The sequence below is a fragment of the Hyla sarda genome, chromosome 8 (genome assembly GCF_029499605.1).
Source record: "Hyla sarda isolate aHylSar1 chromosome 8, aHylSar1.hap1, whole genome shotgun sequence".
NCBI classification, from domain to species: Eukaryota; Metazoa; Chordata; class Amphibia; order Anura; family Hylidae; genus Hyla; species Hyla sarda.
This window is the reverse complement of record NC_079196.1, coordinates 139536512-139558655: the sequence shown is the minus strand read 5'-3', so window position 1 is coordinate 139558655 and position 22144 is coordinate 139536512. Positions and strand designations below refer to the sequence as shown.

The 22144-nt window shown below is 43.0% G+C and overlaps 1 protein-coding gene across 6 annotated transcripts in view; it reads right to left on the bottom strand.

Annotated features, from left to right (window-relative positions):
• The window catches only part of TNRC18 (trinucleotide repeat containing 18), a 968701-nt gene that overhangs the window by 373115 nt on the left and 573442 nt on the right, over positions 1–22144 (bottom strand). For all 6 annotated transcript variants that reach the window (XM_056534534.1, XM_056534539.1, XM_056534536.1 and 3 more), the window contains one exon: positions 18427–18535. In XM_056534534.1, coding sequence (XP_056390509.1) covers positions 18427–18535 — 109 coding nt within the window. The remainder of the gene's footprint in view (positions 1–18426; positions 18536–22144) is intronic.

Sequence of the window (22144 nt, the reverse complement as noted above, 5' to 3'; positions counted from 1 at the left end):
CTTGGAAATCCAGATATCTAGTGATAACCTGGCGCGGTCTAATACGCAGTTGCGACCCAGGCAGCCGTCCTGCGTCCTGGCCATCTCTCAGATCCGGGCCCAAACGGTGCGCTCGCTCAACTTTACATGGTCGGGGCAGGCCTAGCATTTCCGGCAACACAAATTCGCACACATGGATAAGATCAGCAGCCGACACCGATTTAGGTATCCCCACTATTCGCAGGTTGTTTCTGCGGGACCGGTTTTCAAGGTTTTCCACCTTGTCCCCCAGACGCTTGCACTCAGCCTCCAGCATAGATAGGCGATTGTGAGAGGCAGCCTCTGTGGTCTCAAATGCTTGAACATGATCCTCCACCAACGCCATGCGGGCACCATGTTGCGTCACCGTAGTTTGCAGGTCTGAGAGGGTAGTCTGTATTGCTGCCACAATCGACTCCTTTACTTTGGGCACAATCCTCTCGGCCACCGCAGCAGCCAGAGCCTCATAATCGATCCCCGCTAGCTCCGGGCGGTCATCCCCATTGAGCACACTGGACATAGAGGGCGAGGGTGAGGGCGCTCTGCTGGATGCAGGGGAGGAGGCCATACTTGATCTTCCGCTCCGATTCCCCGAGCACGGCTCACCTTTAGTTTTGGACTGTTTCATGTATTTATGGTTGCCCATCGGGACCAAATATCGTTCCATAAACCCCCAGGCAGGCACTGGTGGTCAGAGGTAGAGTTAGGTAGGAGGTGCTGTTTGCGGGTGTAGAAGGAGAAGTTGGAGGAGCGGGCTCCCTGCACGTCCTCACAGCATGGCGCCGGAACCGTAAGTCCCTTTATTTATTTTAACTTGCGCCAAAGTTAAAACCAACATGGCGTTTTTTTACTCCCATAGACTTTTTCACTCCCATAGAAAAACGCCAAAGTCTCGACAAGAGGTCGTTTTTTAAAAACTGCCAAGGAGCCCAAAAACGCCAAAAGGATTTAAAAAAAACGGCACACTGAAAAACGCAGATTTGGCATTTTGCAGTTTACTATTGACTTGCAGCTAACATCTGGCGACAGCGTTTTTTCACAAAAAAAAACGCCATGCAGCAGAATGGGCATTTTTATTGGCGTTTTTGTCCCAAAGTGGAAACCTAGCCTTACTAAGTAACTTCTGTTGTATGGGAGCAAGGAGTGGCTCTGGTATCTTTTGTATTTGACTAGTAATGCACAAGAGTAGCAGATTATAGTGGCATCATACAAACGATGGTTTTCACATTGACACCCCCTTTCCGTTTGGTGTTTGGTAGCTATTATTTGGCCAATCCACTGTGAGTTTTTGTTGATAGGGTATTTTGCAACCCTCTCTCTACCTGAGATTGAAGGAAAAAAAAAAAAAAGGTTTAAAATTGTTCAGTTCTTGCATTGATTGACTTTTGGAGATAGAAATGAACACTTGCCGTATTTGTTTAAAAGTCAGACTGCTTCTGTCCCTGGATATCTAGAGTCACGTGACATAATTATGCACAGTGAAGGGAAGAAATATAAAACAATTCTAGAAGCTATTGATTTGTTGGCTGCTGTCCAAGCTTGGTATCGTTCCTCATGTTCCATAACAAAAGGAAAATATATAGAGATGGAATGTAGAGAAGGGGAAGAGAATATAACTGTATACTAGATAGAGAAGTTTTCCCGCTCGATAATGATGATGATCCCAGCTGTTGTGGTCAGAAAAACCTGCCCTCAGTAAATGACTGTTTCCTGTGACCAAGCCTGGCCTGTAAATGCTCCACCATATACTGCCACAACACCTCCATATACTGGAAAAAAGGAAGCCCGCCCAAAAAATTGCACCCACCCGACTCTATTCTATTTAACCTCCGTATAGTGGTGGCCATGTTACTACAGTAACTTTCTGTGCTGTCAGCCATCTTGAAGTGCCCGGAAGTGTGGCTTGCCCCACTTCCTGTACTGGCAGCCATTTTGAAGGCCCCGGAAGTGTGGCAAAATCGATTTCCTGTGCTGTCAGCCATCTTGGTTCACCCAATCTACTTACTCCGTGTGACGAGCTGTCATGCAGTACACCCAAACAGAACTTGCCAGTTGCTGGAAGGTTTCCACATGGAAATACCTCTAGTGCTGAAGCACTTGATCTCTTTCCAGGAAGGACTCAGGATGGGGGTTACTTTGAACGTAATGACAAGATAACTGGCCTATCCCCAAGTCAAACCTGATTTTGAGGAGGTGGAATCACCGTGGGTAGAATTACAAAAGGAGGGAAATACTGAAAAAATAATATTTGGGGTAATCTACAGACCCCCTAATATCACTGAAGAGATAGAAGTTCGGCTTCATAAACAAATACAGAGGACCGCCCGGGCAGGTACAGTGGTAATAATGGGAGATTTTAACTATCCAGATATAGATTGGGGTCCGGGGTTGGCTAAAACTACAAAGGGGCGACAATTCCTAAATTTATTGCAGGATAATTTTATGGGCCAGTTTGTGGAGGACCCAACAAGAAGTGATGCCTTGTTGGATCTGATCATTTCCAACAACGCAGAGCTGGTTGGTAATGTAACTGTGCGTGAAAACCTTGGTAATAGCGACCACAATATAGTTACTTTTGACTTAAAATGTAGAAAACAAAGACAGACGGGGAAGGCAAAAAAAATATAACTTTAAAAAGGCAAACTTCCCTGGGCTGAGGGCTGCACTACAGGACATAGACTGGGGGGAGGTGTTGTCAAATACTGATACAGAAGGTAAATGGGACATCTTTAAATCAACTCTAAATAACTATACATCTAAATATATACCAAAGGGTAACAAATATAAACGATTAAAACTAAATCCTACATGGCTGACACATGATGTTAAAAGAGCAATAAACAACAAAAAAATTGCCTTCAAAAAATACAAATCTGATGGGTCAGCGATAACATTTAAACAGTACAAAGAGCTTAATAAAATCTGTAAAAATGTAATAAAAACAGCAAAAATTCAAAACGAGAGACAGGTGGCCAAAGAAAGCAAAACTAATCCTAAATATTTTTTTAGATATATAAATGCAAAAAAACCAAGGACAGAGCATGTAGGACCCCTTAATAATGATAATGGGGTGGTTGTCACAGGCGATCAAGAGAAAGCGGAGCTACTGAATGGGTTCTTTAGTTCTGTATACACTATGGAAAAAGGAGCTGACATTGGCCAGGTCAGTGCTGGTAACACATCATGTAATGTACTGAACTGGCTTAATGTAGAGATGGTACAAGGTAAGTTAAGTGATATAAATGTAAGCAAATCCCCAGGGCCGGATGGACTACACCCAAGAGTTCTTAGAGAGGTAAGTTCAGTAATATCTGTACCCCTGTTCATGATATTTAGAGATTCTCTGGTGTCTGGTATTGTGCCAAGGGACTGGCGCAAGGCGAATGTGGTGACAATCTTCAAAAAGGGCTCTAGGTCTTCCCCAGGAAACTATAGACCGGTAAGTTTAACGTGCATTGTGGGTAAATTATTTGAAGGACTTATAAGGGATTACATACAGGAATACATAGGGGATAATTGTATTATAAGTGATAGCCAGCATGGGTTTACTAAGGATAGAAGTTGTCAAACCAATCTAATTTGCTTTTATGAAGAGGTGAGTAGAAGCCTTGACAGAGGAATGGCTGTGGATATAGTGTTTCTGGATTTTGCTAAAGCGTTTGATACTGTCCCTCATAGACGTCTGACAGGTAAGTTAAGGTCTTTGGGTTTGGAAATTTTAGTTTGTAACTGGATTGAACACTGGCTCATGGATCGTACCCAGAGAATGGTGGTCAATGATTCGTACTCTGATTGGTCCCCGGTAGTGGTTATTAGTGGCATACCCCAAGGTTCCTGTACTGGGCCCGCTGTTGTTTAATTTATTTATCAATGATATAGAGGATGGCATTAACAGCTCTGTTTCTATCTTTGCAGATGACACCAAGCTTTGTAGCACGGTACAGTCTATAGAGGATGTGCATAAGTTACAAGATGACTTGGATAGACTAAGTGTCTGGGCATCCACTTGGCAAATGAGGTTCAATGTGGATAAATGTAAAGTTCTTGTAGATCACAGACTACAGAATAGCATGCAATGTCAGGCTGCTGCTTCCAAAGCAGGCAGGATATTGTCATGTATCAAAAGAGGCATGGACTCAAGGGACAGGGACATAATACTCCCCCTTTATAAAGCATTGGTACGGCCTCACCTGGAATATGCTGTTCAGTTTTGGGCACCTGTCCATAAAAGGGACACTGCGGAGTTGGAAAGGGTGCAGAGACGCGCGACTAAACTAATATGGGGCATGGAACATCTTAGCTATGAGGAGCGATTAAAGGAGTTACAATTGTTTAGTCTTGAGAAGAGACGTTTAAGGGGGGATATGATAAACGTATATAAGTATATTAATGGGCCATACAAAAAATATGGAGAAAAACTGTTCCAGGTTAAACCCCCCCAAAGGACGAGGGGGCACTCCCTCCGTCTGGAGAAGAAAAAGTTTAGTCTCAAGGGGCGACACGACTTCTTTACCGTGAGGACTGTGATTTTATGGAACGGTCTACCTCAGGAACTGGTCACAGCAGGAACAATTAACAGCTTTAAAACAGGATTAGATACATTCATGAAACAAAATAACATTAATGCTTATGAAGAAATATAAAATCCCATCCCTTCCCCAATATCACGCCACACCCCTACCCCTTAATTCCCTGGTTGAACTTGATGGACATATGTCTTTTTTCGACCGTACTAACTATGTAACCTGCACACCACTGGATCAGCCCTCACCGGAAAGTTCTGTATTTCATTCTGCTGATAGTTGCTGTCCATCACCAAGAAGTCAGACCTCTGTACCCAGTGAAGACAGTCACCCAGACCAATATGAACTCCAGGAACAGTTTAGCTCTCCTACCAGTGATCACCATCATCATCATCATCATCAGTCCCTAGAAAACATACTACTTTCACTTGTTGATACAATCACACCTACTGTGGTGCAATTTCTTGAGCTGCCTAACAGTGACATGTACCAAACCAATAAAGCACATATGGTGTCTGAATCTTTTCAACCGACCCCTGGAACAAAGATCTAGAATAACACCCTACTCCGGATTGGCATGGGTTCCATGGAAACCCAGGGAGTGCAAGCTATAGTTAACCCTGCAAATTCATATCTTCAGCATAATGATTGCCTTGCTGCTGCCTTAGTGCAGGCAGGGGGAAATAGTATACAGCATGGCTCTGCTCTGTTGGTACTACAACAAGGGCCCATTTCAACCTCCCAACTGGCCATTACAGGCTCTGGGACACTGCCTTGCAACATGATAATACATGTTGTTGGTCCCAGATATTCCTCTGCCCAACATGATGCCTGCATAAGGCAGCTTCGGTCCACAATGGACAGTATTCTTGATCTAGCTGGAGAGAAGAAAATTTCCTCCCTGGCCTTTCCACCCATCAGTTCTGGACTCTTTGGATTTCCTTCTAATATCTGTGCCAATGCAGTAGTGTTCAGTATTGAGAATCACAAGTCAATACCAACATTGCAAGAAATCAGGCTTATCTCTAAGACATACAAAACAGTCCAAGCTCTGGTGGATGCCGTCAACTTGCTCAAGAGACCTAACCTTTTGGCTAAACACCCAACGCCACATGATGATTTAGATAACCTGCAACACGGATTACCCAGATCCACACCAACTAAACCTGTGCCCATACAGCCTGATAATTCCAGAGATCTCCTGCATTGGTTTGATGAATCCAGTCCACCGCAAACTATGCCAGTACCACTTACCTATGGGATATTAAAGGGTCTGAAAGACCTCTTTCAGAAACTCTGTATAAATAAGTTCCGTTTACCTCGGTGCAAGTAAATAATCTCCTAACCACACTCCCTGACCCAGAGAAACAGCCAATGCCTTTTTACAGAAGAATTAAGCAAATTCAACAAACCTATTCATCAGTATGGAAGGATTTATATAATCTAGTCTCTATCAAAACTTAAGACGCCTTCTGGCCTATCATTTCTGCCAGCCTTGATAGCTCTGCTATTGTGGACAAGGAGACATACTCTTCTGGAATAGAATTCTGCTGACAACTACAAGCCTGGGCCAAAGACAGTCTAGCTTCAAGCTCCACCAATTTCTCTGATGCCTCTCAGGAACCTACGGAATCAGCTGAAAACTTTATCTGTTCCAGGATCAAGGTTATGACCTAGGAAGCGAATTCCCTAAGAAACTCTTAGCACCTGTGTTACTGGCCTCCATGATGCAGCTTTCAATCATTGGTGAAGCTATTGAAAAACAAACTGAAGTGGCACCTACTAAGAGGAGCTCGGATGTGTCAATCTGTCAAGATACATCGATGATGCTTAATGCTACAGCACAATAGCTGGTTCAGAATTATGTCCCTCAGTTCTAAACCGTTCCTGCTCGGTACCGTGTTCCGAATGATCCCCCTCGAAGATCACCCATCAGAACGATCATCTGCTACGGATGTGGTAAAATTGGACATGTCCAGCGACACTGCAGTTCAAAACTTCCTCCTTCTAACTACTGAATGGATTCAGATACTGCAAGGCCAATGATGTCACAAAACAGTCCTAATATGGACCAACAACAATTTGGTCCTCTCTCTGGACACCCAAACTACTCCAGGATGAGTCAACAATGAAGACCCTACAATAGAATAACTCAAGAGAATCCAGCCAATCATGTCTCATATACAAATTGTCAAAAATTCGAATCTGAGATTTACTCCTGAAACTCGAAGCAACCAATAAATAAAAGGATGATGGGATGCACCTTGAATTATCCTAACCACTCACACCTGAAGAACTTCGTGTCCTGCAAGCCTCTTCACTGATGGTCATGAATATCGAAACAAATACTATACTGGATGTCTATCTACAACAAATCCCTGACTGTGTCTGGTCCAAAGGCCCAGATGATATTGGACTCTTGCCTGTTCCACCTGTTAAGGTCTTCTTAAAACCTGGAGCCAAGATACTTAGAGTACCCCAGTATCCCCTCAAGGCAAACCAAGAAACTTCTCTTTCTGAACAGATCACAACTTTTCTCAAGAATGGAGCCTTAATCAAATGTGTTTCCCCAGCAAACACTCCTTTGTTTCCAGTAAGGAAGAAGACACCAAAAGGACAACCTGAGAAGTTCCACATGGCACATGACCTTCGTGCCATTAATGCTGCCACAGTTCCCAGCCCACATACTCTGGTCAGCTCGATACCACCAGATGGCAATTTTTTTTTTTTTACTGTACTGGACTTAGCCAATGCTTTCTTCAGCATTCCTTTGCATCCAGACTGCCAATACCTTTTTGCCTTTACTCACCAAGGAGGACAATACACCTGGACACGCTTGCCACAGGGATCTCAAAACTTCCCCAATCACTTTTCTCAAGCCTTATGCCACTTGTCTACATCCTTGGTTATGTGCCCATCCTAATGTGTCTTTACTTCAATATGTGCATGACCTTCTACTCTGTGCCACATCGCAAGAAGAGTGTGCCACCACTTCAGTTGATCTGCTATCTTTTCTTTTTTCAATCAACTGCAAGGTGTCTCTTGAAAAAGTTCAGTGGGCACAATAAAAAGCTGTCTTCCTAGGACATTGTATCTCTCAAGGTGCTAAACACCTCATGGAAGACAGGAAGCAAGCCATAAACCTATAACTGTCAAGCAACTACAGGCTTTCCTTGGTACTGCCGACAATGGATTCTGGATGCCTCAGCACTGATGCAACCTCTGTATGATGCCATTCCAGCTATGACTCAGAAGCAACCACTTTCATGGGAAGCCATACAGTGTTTGAACTGCCTAAAAGACCTTATGTCCGCTCCTGCACTTGACATCCCGAACTATGAACTACCGTCTTATCTGTTTGTCTCTGAAACAAAGGGTCATGCCTCTGGAGTCCTTGCACAAAAACATGGGGACAAATTGAGACCTTTGGGATACTACTCATGCAGACTAGATCCTGTTGCACAAACTGCACCCACCTGACTTTGAACTGTGATAGCTGCTAAAGACCTTTTGGACAAGACTTTGGAGATCATTCTTGGATATTCTATCATTATCCTCGCTTCATATAATCTGAAAGCTATTTTGACTCAATGCCAAAGAAATCCACTTTCTCTACAAAGACAAATGAGGCTTCAATGCTCTCTCTCTTACTTCCAGATAAAATAACTCTTCAAAGATGCCCAATCCTGAATCCATCCATTGCTTCCTCTCTCGAGGGGAGATGATGAAGAAAAACAAATTGGACAAAATGATGGAGACCTCGGTGACCCTAAGCACAATTGTTTAGAGGTTATGGAAATGGAGACATCACATCTACCAATGGACAATACAACCTTTACTCTATACACAGATGAGTTCAGATATGTTGATGAAAGTGGCAACTTCCACATAGGATACTCAGTGGTTAGCCCATTAGAAGTTCTGCAAGCAAGACTACTCCCTTCCCCTATCCCAGCACAAGAGGCGGAACTTATTGCCTTAGCTGAAGCCTGCCGCATCTCGGGGGGACAAACCGCCAACATCTACACGGACTCTGCCTATGGGCATGGAGTGGCGCTAGACTTCGGATTAAAATGGGCCTTGAGGGGGTACATGACTGCAAGTGGAACCCCTATATAGAACTCTGAAACTGTCAGGACCCTGATTGAAGTTTTAAAATTGCCTGAACTGTCAGGACCCTTAAAATTGCCTGGACAAGTGGCAATCAGCAAAGTCAAAGCGCATGGAAGATTGGACTCTGAAAAAGCAGAAGAAAATTTCTTGGAAGACCAAGCAGCTATACTGCCCCTTGCTCGAGAGGAATCAGGGGTATATGTGGTGACGAGAAGACAGAAGAAAGTATCAGAAGAACCACGGACTCAAGACACTGAAACAGTTCCAGACTCAAGCCTTGGACAAGGGAAAGAGGATATGGGAGAAAATGGGAGCTGAACTGAATGAATCAGACGGCCTATGGAGAAGAGCAAACAAGATTTGTCTTCCTCAAGCTTCCTCAACCTTTATCCGGAGGTGACTCAATGGGCTCATGAAGTCACCCACAAAAGAAAAAACCAAATGATCACTTCTATCAACAAAATCTACCTTGCACCAGGAATAACAACACCAGTTGAACAATATGTCAAGGCATGTGACATTTGCAACACCTGCAACTCTGGAAGAACAGAAGTTACTCCAAAAAAGCACTTGGCCAAACCTTGCTACTCATTTCAGAGGATCCAGATTGACCACATGCAATTGCCCAAAAGTGGAAAGTTGAGTACGTACTAGTAGCAGTGGACATTTTCTCAGGATGACCAGAAGCCTACCCAGTCGCTAATATTACAGCAAACACTATTGTAAAGAAACTACTAACGGAACTTGTATGCAAATTTGGAGTCCTTGAAGTAATTGAAAGCGATCAAGGACCGGCTTTCATTGGGGATATTACAAGAGAACTTTGGAGAATGGTGGGAGCAGACCTTGGACTCCATACCCCATATCATCCCAGAGCAGTGGAAAAGTTGAAAGACTGAATGGCACCCTAAAGAACAAAAATCCTAAAAGCCAGTAAAGAACTGTCCCTTCCATGGCCAGAAGGGCTGCCCATAGTCCTGTACTCTGTTAGAAACACACCTCGACAGCCAACAGGTCTAACCCCATATGAGACACTTCTTGAGGGAGGGGGGTCCCTAAGCTAGGATGTTATTACCCTCAGCAGCTTAGTGCAGGAAATTATAGTTTAGTAAAATTTGTTATTACCCTGTGTAATGAGCTGAAAGTAACACATGTTGCAGTTTATTCTTCCATTTCAGATCCAGACACTGAGCAAGGAAGTCACAATCCGCAGCCCGGAGAGTTTGTCCTTGTGAAAGACACATGAGGGGGCTGCTGGGGCCTAGAATCGAAGGCCCTTATCAGGTTCTACTGACAACTCTGACTTCAGTAAAACTGGAAGGAGAATCAACATGGATACGCCTCACACTGCAAGAGGGTTCCTACACCGTGCCCCAGCAACCCAATCCGACTCCACCCCATTACTGGGCTGACTTAACAATGACCCAAGAGTTGTTTCCCACGTTTTGATAACTCTTCCAGTGCCCAAGTGACTACCTTTAAATGTAACTACTGTGACATAATGAACTGTCTCGAGGTGCCAAAACAATGTCTTATGTATGGGGATGACAATTCAATATACACATGTGTGACGGATGACTACTGGGGGAACAACTGTGACTATTGGAGAGCAGTGGGATGGAACACAGGGACTATATACCACAGAGTGTGAATAGAAGAAAAAACAATACCAACAAATCTCTACTACAGAGAATGACGATTGGATGCTGCATAGTCCCCTGTGTAAAGAAAATAATAATCTTCACTGTAGAGGCCACATTTCAAACAGGGACAATGTATGTGGATATTGAACCTACTATTTCAGCTTATCTGAACCAAATTGATACATCAGACCCAGACCGAGGGAATTCCACCCATAAGAACAACCATCTTGTATGCCAATGGTGCAAGTGTATACACAGCAGAGTAGGGTGAACATAGAAGTCCCAGGTAAAGGACTAGTCTGACTACAAAGGGGGGAAGTTCACAAGGAGCCGCTCAACTCAATTCAGTGAAGCATCTCATACCTGTTTTTTATTTTTCTCCGCCTGAACCTGGGACTATTAGGCAGAACACAACATAGGGAGAGATGTCGTGTACGGTAACAGATATCTTTTAGGGGGGAATTGATAGGGATGACCCTTATGTTTTTAATGACTGATCAATATACTAATATTAATATGCAATTGCTGCTGGAAAAATATATCTGTTCCCCTACCCTTTAAACCATATACATCAGAATGCTATATGTTATTGCTAAATAGTGCAGAAGAACTTCGCTCTCCTTAAATCAAAACATTTCAGCTTGCTCTTTGCTCGTAACTAAGATTAGAACCTTGAGATGGAGACAATGGATACAAAACGTCTAAACATTGGACTTTGTTGAAAGATGGAGAAATCTCAAGCTAGAAGTCTTGTAACATAAATGTCTTGTGCTACGCCATGCCCAAATGACCAATCAGGATATAGAAAAATGCATAATTTTAACTTTCACCCACCCCTTTCTGTCAGTTTGTAAAACCCAAATTTACTTCCTGTAATAAAGCAGAACTCCCTGGGATAACGAGGAGGGAACTCATACCAACCTGACCTGGTGTGAATTTTCTTGCATCGACACTCTGCAAAAAGTGTTTAGCGGTAGTCACTCACAAATTAAGGCCACACATTAACTCATCCTTAACCTCTTAAGGACATAGGACGTTCTCTAACGTCCCCGCTACCTGGGCTTTAATGCCCAAGGACGTTAGAGAATGTCCTGTTGTATTTCCGGTCTCTGCCGCGCGCCGGGCAGAGATCGGAACGGCATGTCTGCTGAAATCTTTCAGCAGGCATGCCGTGCAAATGCCGAGGGGGGTCCCGGGACCCCCGCATGTCGGCGATCGCCGGAGATCGCTTGCGAAATCACGCAAGCGATCTTCAGCGATTCGGGTGACCCGATGACCTGGAAATAAATGGTGATCGGCGGTGTACAATTCACCGCCAATCACCTACCGTTGCTGGGGAGTGGTGACAATACTGTCACCGCCCCAGCAACGCTGCTATTGGCTGGCGATCGTCCAGCCAATAGCAGAGCGGCAGAGGAGGGGTTAACGGCTCCTTCCCGCTGCTGGACCCGCTGTTTTGGTTCAGTCAGCGGGTGCAGCAGCAGGAAGAGGACTGTTGATCCCCCCCCTCAGAAGCCTTAGAATAGGGTGAGATCACTTTAGGGACAGGTAGGAGTTTAAATAGTTAAAAAGTTAAAGTTAAAAAAAGGCAAAAAAAAAGGTACCCCCCTCCCCCCTAATAGGTCCCCCAGGGTCCTATTAGGGTCTGATCCCTGACCCCGGGTCCTATTAGGGGTTCAGGGAGCTGCGTGTGCCACCCCTTTGTTTTTGGACCGCAGCTTTTTTTTTTATAAAAAAAAATCCCCCCCGACCCCCTAATAGGTCCCCCAGGGTCCTATTAGGGTCTGATCCCTTACCCAGGGTCCTATTAGGGGTTCAGGGAGCTGCGTTTGCCACCCCTTTTTTTTTTGTCCGCATATTTTTATTTTTTTTATTACTGTTCTACACTTACCAAGCACCACACACTACATACTTTCCCACACCCCCCCCCCCCCAACTGTAGAAAAAAGGCGATGGCCCACCGGGTATTTTCGGCAGTGGAGGCTTACGCTTTTTTAGCCTCCGACTCCAAATCTGCCAGTGAGGACGATGAAGATCCAACATTTTTGTGTTCTTCATCGCCCTCCTCATCATCTAGTAGTGATGATGAGTCCCCTGTACGGCGGCGGAGACGCCGCCAGGCGAGGCCACAACCCCCCCATGAGAGTGACCCAGTGGCCGACACTAGTACGGGTGGCAATGCCGCTCGTAATAGGAGTCCGGCCCCCCAGACAAGTGCACCGGAGCCCCCTTCCGATGACCCTGTCTGGAGCCCCCCAGAGGATTATCAGCCACGGATTCCTGAGTTTGTTGGCGACTCAGGAATCCGGATTGACACGGCTGGGTTCACTGATTGGACTTTTTAAAGTTTTTTTTCAGTGACAGCCTGGTCAATCTAATGGTGGAGCAAACAAACTTGTACGCCCAGCAGTTCATTGCCCACCACCCAAATTCGTTTTTGGCCAGGCCCAATGAATGGCGCGCCATTGATGCAGCGGAAATGAGGACATTTTGGGGCCTCACGCTGCATATGGGCCTGGTCAAAAAACCAAGTGCTCGTCATTACTGGAGCGGGGACGTCCTATACCAGACCCCGCTTTACAGTATGGCGATGACACGGAACCGGTATGAGGCCATTCGGAAATGTCTGCGTTATGCAGATAATGTGGCATGTCTGCCCCGAGGTGATCCCGCCCATGACGGGCTTTACAAAGTGAGGCCGGTCATCGATCACTTTGGGGCCAAATTTTTGGAGGCCTACGTACCGCTCAGGGACCTCTTGGTAGATGAGTCTCTCATCAGTTTTAAGGGGAGACTCATCTTCCGCCAGTATATTCCCTCGAAGCGGGCGCGGTATGGCGTGAAGCTCTATAAACTTTGTGAGAGTACCTCCGGGTACACTCTCAAGTTTAGAGTGTATGAGGGACGAGATTCCCGTATTGAACTCCCAGATTGCTCCCCCACTCTGGGTGTTAGCGGGAAAATAGTTTGGGACCTTATGTACCCATTGCTGGAAAAGGGTTACCACGTGTACGTGGACAACTTTTATACCAGCATCCCTCTGTTCACATCCCTTTCCGCCAGATCCACGTCCGCTTGTAGGACCGTGCGGAAGAACCAGAGAGGCCTCCCTCTAAATTTTGTTAAGACGCCTATCCCCAAGGGTGAGTCCCGTGCCCTGACCCATGATTACCTGTTGTTGGTGAAGTATAAGGATAAGAGGGATGTCCTTATACTCACCACTATTCATGGGAATGGCAGCACCCCTTTCCCTGTGCGAGGTACCGTGGGACCGGTCCTCAAGCCCGATTGTATTCTGGGCTATAATCGGTATATGGGGGGGAGTTGATCTCTCAGATCAAGTCCTCAAGCCATATAATGCCATGCGGAAAACACGGGCATGGTACAAAAAAGTTGCGGTCTACATGGTACAGGTTGCCATGTACAATGCTTTTGTACTATCCCAGTACGCTGGCAACACAGGGACATTCCTCCAGTACCAAGAAGAAGTCCTAAGGTTCCTGATCTTTGCTGACCGGGAAAGAGCAGGCCGGACTTCCCAAGGGTCTGGAGTTATAGGCACCAGGATCGTCCCAGGCCAACACTTTCCAGGTGAGGTCCCACCCAGTGGAAAGAAGGAACGATCCCAGAAAAAATGCAGAGTGTGTTACAGGAAGGGGAGACAGAGGGACACCACCATTCAGTGTGACACTTGCCCAGATAATCAGGGCCTCTGCATAGGCTGCTTCAGGGAGTATCACACTTCCATGGAGCCCTAAATTTTCCCTTTTCAGTTTAATTTAGTACATTCCAGAGTGTTACCCCCATTAATCACTAAATTGCCCAAAAAAACCTGGAAAAAAAAAAACCTGATAAGACCTCTGGGGGTGTTTTTAAAAAAAAATGGGTCATAGGTCACTAAGTCACTATCATCGGGGACTTTTTATGTTGCCTCAAATGCGCAGCGCTCTCTCTCCACCTGAGCGGGTGCGCATTTGAGGCAACAGGTTAGGGACGGCCACACACATCACATTCCCATAATGATGACTCAGAGCATAGGGTTTGGGGTGAGCATATTTTTTTTAGTTTTGGCTATGCTCTGGATCATCATTTTGGGAATATATCCTATTTTATTATTATATTATTTTCTGGCCCACTGTACCCCATATTATGGCCACTGTACCCCACCTGTCTACCCCAGTTACCGCCCGTTGTCCCCCATAGTGTTCCCCTATTTTAGGGCTCAGTGCTCCCCCCTTTAACGCTCCTTGAGGGGGAGTCCCACATCCTGGCTGCTATAATAAGCTCAAGGCCCCTGACTGACCTCCCACTCCATGACCTGGTGTGCACCCGCGGAGCGAAAATTATCAAAAATTAAGGTATGTCCTTACTCCAAAGAAATGTATTTACAAATTTTGGGGGGTATTTTCTGCTATTAACCCTTGTAAAAATGTAAAATTTGGGGGGAATTTTAGTGAAAAAAAATAAAAATTTTTTTTACATATGCAAAAGTTGTAAAACCCCTGTGGGGTATTAAGGCTCACTTTACCCCTTGTTACATTCCTCAAGGGGTCTAGATTCCAAAATGGTATGACATGTGGGGGGGAATTTTGATATCCTGGCACCATAGGGGCTTCCTAAATGCGACATGTCCCCCCCATTTCAGCAAAGTTTGCAAATGTGACTCCTTCTCTTCTGAGCATTGTGGCGCTCCAGCAGTGCACTTGACGTCCACTTATGGGGTACCTACATACTCAGAAGAGATGGGGTTACAAACTTTGGGGGGGTCTTATCTACTATTAACCCTTTCAAAAATGGGAAATTTGTGGGGAAACCCACATTTTAGTGAAAAAAAAAATATTTTTTTTTACATATGCAAACGTCGTGAAATCCCTGTGGGGTATTAAGGTTCACTTTACCCCTTGTTACGTTCCCCATGGGGTCTAGATTCCAAAATGGTATGACATGTGGGGGGGAATTTTGATATCCTGGCACCATAGGGGCTTCCTAAATGCGACATGTCCCCCCCATTTCAGCAAAGTTTGCAAATGTGACTCCTTCTCTTCTGAGCATTGTGGCGCTCCAGCAGTGCACTTGACGTCCACTTATGGGGTACCTACATACTCAGAAGAGATGGGGTTACAAATTTTGGGGGGTCTTATCTACTATTAACCCTTTCAAAAATGGGAAATTTGTGGGGAAACCCACATTTTAGTGAAAAAAAAAATATTTTTTTTTACATATGCAAACGTCGTGAAATCCCTGTGGGGTATTAAGGTTCACTTTACCCCTTGTTACGTTCCCCATGGGGTCTAGTTTCCAAAATATAATGCTATATGTTTGTTTTTTTTTTTGCTGTCCTGGCACCATAGGGGCTTCCTAAATGCGGCATGCCACCAGAGCAAAATTTGCTTCAAAAAAGCCTAATGTGACTACTCCTCTTCTGAGACCTGTAGTGCACCAGCAGAGCACTTTTCACCCCCATATGGGGTGTTTTCTGAATCGGGAGAAATTGGGCTTCAAATTTTGGGGGGTATTTTCTGCTTTAACCCTTTGTAAAAATGTTAAATTTTTGCGAAAACAAGCACTTTAATAAAACATTTTTTTACATATGCAAAAGTCGTGAAACCCCTGTGGGGTATTAAGGTTCACTTTACCCCTTGTTACATTCCCCAAGGGGTCTAGTTTCCAAAAGATAATGCCATGTGTTTTTTTTTTTTGCTGTCCTGGCACCCTAGGGGCTTCCTAAAGGTGACATGCCCCCCAAAAACCATTTCAGAAAAATGTTCTCTCCAAAATCCCCTTGTCACTCCTTCCCCTGAGCCCTCTACTGCGCCCGCTGAACAATTAACATAGACATATGAGGTATGTGCTTACTCGAGAGAAATTGGGCTACAAAAACCAGTAAAAATTTTCTCCTTTTACCCCTTGCAAAAATTCCAAAATTGGGTCTGCAAGAAAATGCAAGTGTAAAAAATGAAGATTTTAAATTTTCTCCTTCACTTTACTGCTATTCCTGTGAAACACCTAAAGGGTTAATACACTTACTGAATGTCATTTTGAATATTTTGGGGGGGGTGTAGTTTTTATAATGGGGTCATTTGTGGGGTATTTCTAATATGAAGACCCTTCAAATCCACTTCAAAACTGAACTGGTCACTGAAAAAAAGTGAGTTTGAAAATTTTGTGAAAAATTTGAAAATTGCTGCTGAACTTTGAAGCCCTCCGGTGTCTTCCAAAAGTAAAAACTCATCAATTTTATAATGCAAACATAAAGTAGACATATTGTATATGTGATCCCAAATTTTTTTTACTTTGAATATCCATTTTACTTACAAGCAGAGAGCTTCAAAGTTAGAAAAATGCAAAATTTTCATTTTTTTCATCAAATTTTGGGATTTTTCACCATGAAAGGATGCAAGTTACTGTAAAATTTTACCACTATGTTAAAGTAGAAAAGGTCACGAAAAAACAATCTCGGAATCAGAATAAGTAAAAGCATTCCAGAGTTATTAATGTTTAAAGTGACAGTGGTCAGAATTGCAAAAAACGCTCCGGTCCTAAGGTGTAAAATGGCTCGGTCCTTAAGGGGTTAACAATAGTAAGATAGATTCCTAAACAGGCATTCTTATTTTATTAAATTATAGTCCACCCCTCTAGGAGGAGATCTCCTACAAAAAAAAATAAAAGACAATAGCAAAAAAACTCCTAACTACATCTCTTGGAGCTACCACTATCTATGAAAGTTATCATTTAAGCAATTAGCTATTTGTTCCTGTCCCAGAGAACCACAATGCTATACATATGCTGCCCGAAGCTGTGGCCGACACGACCCCTCCATATATCTCTATGGGAGACATGGCGATACACAAACACTGTATCTCAGTCTCTCTGTCATTTTAGGTTTTAGAGAATACAATTCTGGTATACAATCATAAGAGGCAGGGTCAAGGGCTATATTAGCAATGGACGCCATTTGATAGAGTTGAATGGATATATCTCTGGGCTCCCCTTGAGAGGTTTGGAGTTGGTTCACAGATGCTGAGCTACATTAATGTGCTCTATAGCTCCCTGGTTACATGGGTGGTTACAGGGATGCCCCCTTTCCCCTTTATTATCTGTGCTATATAGAGAGCTGCTGGCAGTCTAATGCAGGTAATAACTCGTGTATGAAGGATTTGGCTGGAAAGGGTCGCAAAACAAGATTCTTATGCATGCACACAACATTTTCCATTTTTTAAAGGAACCCCAACACGCTATTCCATTAATTACTTCTACATTGAAAGAATTTAAAAGAATGTCAGGTTTAGACAAACTGGGGGAAATCCTGTTTGCTCCCAATTGATAGTGATTTCTCTGGCTCTTTGGCAGAGCTGAGAATTATAAATTGATCTGAGATGCTTGATTACTTGGGAATTAAAATCTCGGCAGACACTAGAAATGATATCAAAAATAACTTGAGACCTTTTCAGATACACACGTTTCTTTTAACACGTTGTGGACTAAATGGGATCACATATAGCAATTTACATAACAGATGCTAGTGGATCTGAGTGCCTATTATATTTGTCAGTATCATGGTCTGCATTTAGTGTGATGCAAAAAGTGTTAACACTTGACAGGGTTAGAAATTACTCTAATGCCATTATGTAAAACCTAGAAAACAGCTGTTATCCACAAACATCAGGTGGGCACAGCTTCTCCATCACCATCATGTCCATATATGTAGGAATGCAGGAAGGGAAGCAGTGGAATTGGTTAGGCAAAAGTAAATTGCTCAAATTATTGTAGGCCAAGGCAATAGAGTGAGAATCACAGCGGTTTTGCTCAGATAATGTAAATGCAATAAATCAGGGGATTGGCAGTTAAACATTATAAGACCCTTTATCTGAAAATGCCTGAATACTTTGTAAGAATGTTTCCTGCATTTCTACAGTAGGGAGGAGAATCTTTGAATGTAAAAAAAAAAACGAAGAAAGGAGTAAACAGAATTAAGGTCTTTGATGTGAATTACTGGAGCAACTGCGAAAGTGACAATCCTAGGAGGAAAAGTAGGGTAAATTTCCATCTCTTTAGTTAGCCAATATAATGTATAACTTAATGGAAAATCTCTGAGTTAATTGGTAACACCGTATAACAGTTTTATCTACCTTCTTTGGAAACAATCCGGGAATGCTGGATACTGTGCATCTGTCTAAATTCAGATTTTTTTCTTCTGCTCCTTTCATTTGTCTGCTTTTCTTGATAATGGTCTGCAAACTTTAAAAAACAAAAAAAAACATAATTTTTAATAGCTTGTATTGAAATTGATAGGGCTGTATGAAGACTGATTAACTATTCTTAAAGCACCAGGGAGTGGGTGAAGCATGTATGTGCTTTCGTTGTTTTAATGCAAAGGGAGTCAATAGGTTAACTATTGAGTTTTCCTGTAAAACCCCTTTAAGTCTCTTTACAAATATGCCATTAAAAATATCATATTGTTCTGTTCCTACATATTAAGGGGAGGCCTATGTACAGTGCATTCGGAAAGCCTTTAGACCCTTTGGAAGTTTGCGGAATTGTGCACTTTATACTATATCACCTTATAATGAAGAACAAGAACACAGAATTTTAAAAATTTTAGCAAATTTATGAAAAAGGAAAAATGAAAATGTACTCAGCCCTTTGAAGCACCTTTGGAAGCGATAACCGCCTCTGGGCCAACTTTTCTTACGGATACAGGCTACAGTAGGGACGGGCTACACCTCAATGGGGAGGGTGCAGCTGTGCTTGGGGAGAAGATGGCCAGAAGGATGGAGGAGTGTTTAAACTAAGGACTGGGGGAGGGAACCTACAACATAGAGGGGGAAGATAGTGTAGATAGAGAGATGGGGATAGGTAATAAAACTGGGGGTGCAACGGTGAGAGGGGTTAGAAAAGTCATAAGAGATAATAGGAAGAGAAATAGGAAAGAAAACATTAAGTGCACATATATTAATGCCAGAAGCCTTAATAATAAGATGGAGAAACTGGAACTAATAATGTTGGAGGAAGACTACGAAATAGTGGGGATAAGTGAGACATGGCTGGATGCGACCTATGACTAGGCGGTTAATATACAGGGTTACAGTCTTTTAAAAAAGGACTGTAGTGAGAAAGGGGGAGGGATTTACAGTAATATACTGTCTTAGGCCAATTATGCACAAGGAAATAGGTGAGGAAAAAAATCATTTGGCGTCTCTGTGGGTGGAAATAAGGAGAGGGAGAAAGAATAATAAAATACTTATAGGGGACTGTTATAAGTCACCAAGTATAATGTAAGAAGCAGAAAACCTACTAACAGGACAAACAGATGGGGCAGAAAAAAAGGGGAAGTCATTATTATGGGAGACTTTAACTACCCTGATATAGGCTGGGAAGCTGAAACCTACAGGTCTAGCAAGACAAACACGTTTTTGGCAATAATAAAGGACAATTACCTTTCCCAACTAGTGCAGGGTCACTTCTGGCTCTTATACTAACCAATAGGGCAGACATAGTATTTGAAGTAGAAGTAGGGGTCATCTTGGTAAAAGTGACCACAGCATAATAAGTTTTCATTTAGCTTATAGCAGTATGTCTACTAGTGGGGCTTCCAAAACATTAAACCTCAAGACGGCAAATTTTCACCATCTGAGAGGGGACCTCAGTAACATACAGTAGATTTGGAACGTGTACTCAGAAATAAAAGTAAACAAGTTAAATGGGACATTTTTAAAAGCATGCTGAATATATCTTGTGAACGACATATACCTTTCGGGAATAAACGTGCTAGAAATAGGAGAAAAACCAATTTGGTTAACCAAACAGTTATGGATGTGATAAATGATATGAGGAAAGCATAAAGACTACTAAAACAAGAAGGTAGTGGGGAAGCGTTAAAAAAAATATAAGGAGAGGAATATCTTCTATTAATAAGAAATAAAACAAGCAAAAATTGCAACAGAGAAAACGATTGTCATCGAAAGTAAAACAAACCCAAAAATATTATTTACCTACATAAATAAGAAACTTAAAACGGACAATCTTGGCCCCCTAAGAAATAGTCTTAGTGTAATGGTGGAGGAGGATGAGGAAAAGGCAAATCTACTAAATGCGTTCTCTACTGTATTTACACAGGAAAATCCAATGTCAGAGGACAAGGGAAGGGATAATGTAAATTTTCCACCAAATCTAACCTGTTTAATCCAACAAGAAGTGTGGGGTTGGCTTAGCAACATTAAGACACACAAATCCCAAGGCCCAGATGGTATCCCATCCCAGGGTTTGCAGGAATTAAGTACCGTGCTAGACAGACCCTTATTCCTTATATTTAAATATTCTATAATGACAGGGCTTGTTCCACAGAACTGGTGCTTGGCTAATGTGTAACCAATATATAAAAAGGGGTCAAAAAGGGATCCCGGGAACTATAGGCCTGTAAGCTTAGCATGCGTTGTGGGTAAAATTTTTGAGGGTTTTCTGACAGTTGCTCTTCTGGAGTATCTTAATGAAAATAACCTTCCAAAAGAGCACCAGCATGGGTTTATGCGGGACCGGTCCTGTCAGACTAATTTGATCTAATTTGAAGCTGTGGGTGTTGTATGTCAGGACTTTTCTAAGGGATTTGATACTGTGTTGCACAAAAGGTGAGTACATAAAATGAGTATGCTGGGACTAGGGAAGGATATATGTAAATGAGTTAGCAACTGGCTCAGTAATAGGAAACAGAGGGTGGGGATCAATGGAACCTACTTTGTGTGTGTGTGAACCTACTCTGTGTGTTGGTTGTGTGAAAGTTACTAGTGGGGTACCACAGGGGTCAGTACTGGGTCCACTTCATTTCAATGTCTTTTAATGACCTTGTAGGGGGATTACAGAGTAGTATCATTATATTTGCTGATGACACTAAATTGGGTAAGGTGATCACCATAGAGGAGGATACCATACTACTACAGAATGGAAGAATATCGGTCCCGTGGTCCAGAGAAAAAAGAGAAGTGCTTCTGTGGGCGCTCACCTCCGTCACAGATGTAGTCCGTCACAGGTATGTGGAAGTTTCCGAGAACTTGGTAAAATAAAACCGCTTGGACACGGATGTATTTTGGAAAATAAAAAGAAGGTTTATTCCTTCAGCATGCAATACAGCAACGCGTTTCGAGGGGCAGGGACCCCCTCTTAATCAGGCTATCTGATTGGGCAGTGTGGATGTCCTTTATTTATACCTCATTTGCCCGCGAAAATCACATGTGTGTGTTACATAACATGAAAATAAAACAATAAAGAAAAAAAAAAATAATTAAATAAATAATCAAAATAAATAAATAAAATCCATAGAAAAGAAGATATTTACATTAAAAATGGAAGTGAGCATTCTGTAAAATAACCCACAGATGGTCAGTTTGACTAACTATTATATTATGCACCTTAACTTGTATTGCATATGTGATATGTAATAATTCTGCAGACGTCGGGCCATTTCAAATGCTCTCCCTTCGGAGATCTACAGTGGCTGGGTGAGAGGTCTGAGGCACCGACCGCCGGTCTGTCCACACATCCGTCCTCCTGGCCGCTTATTGGATGGGGGACCGGCGTCAAACCCATTTCCCCACACAGGGATGATTACATTTATTTAATGCATATGTGTATGTGTATGTACATACACACACATCCATACGCATGGTGGATGGATGTGTACTTATCAGCTGTTTGTTTTGTTTTAACAACTGTTTGTAGTTAACAACTGACACAACAAACAAACATGAATTAAAACAAAACAAACAGCTGATAAGTACACATCCATCCACCATGCGTATGGATGTGTGTGTATGTATATACACATACACATATGCATTAAATAAATGTAATCAT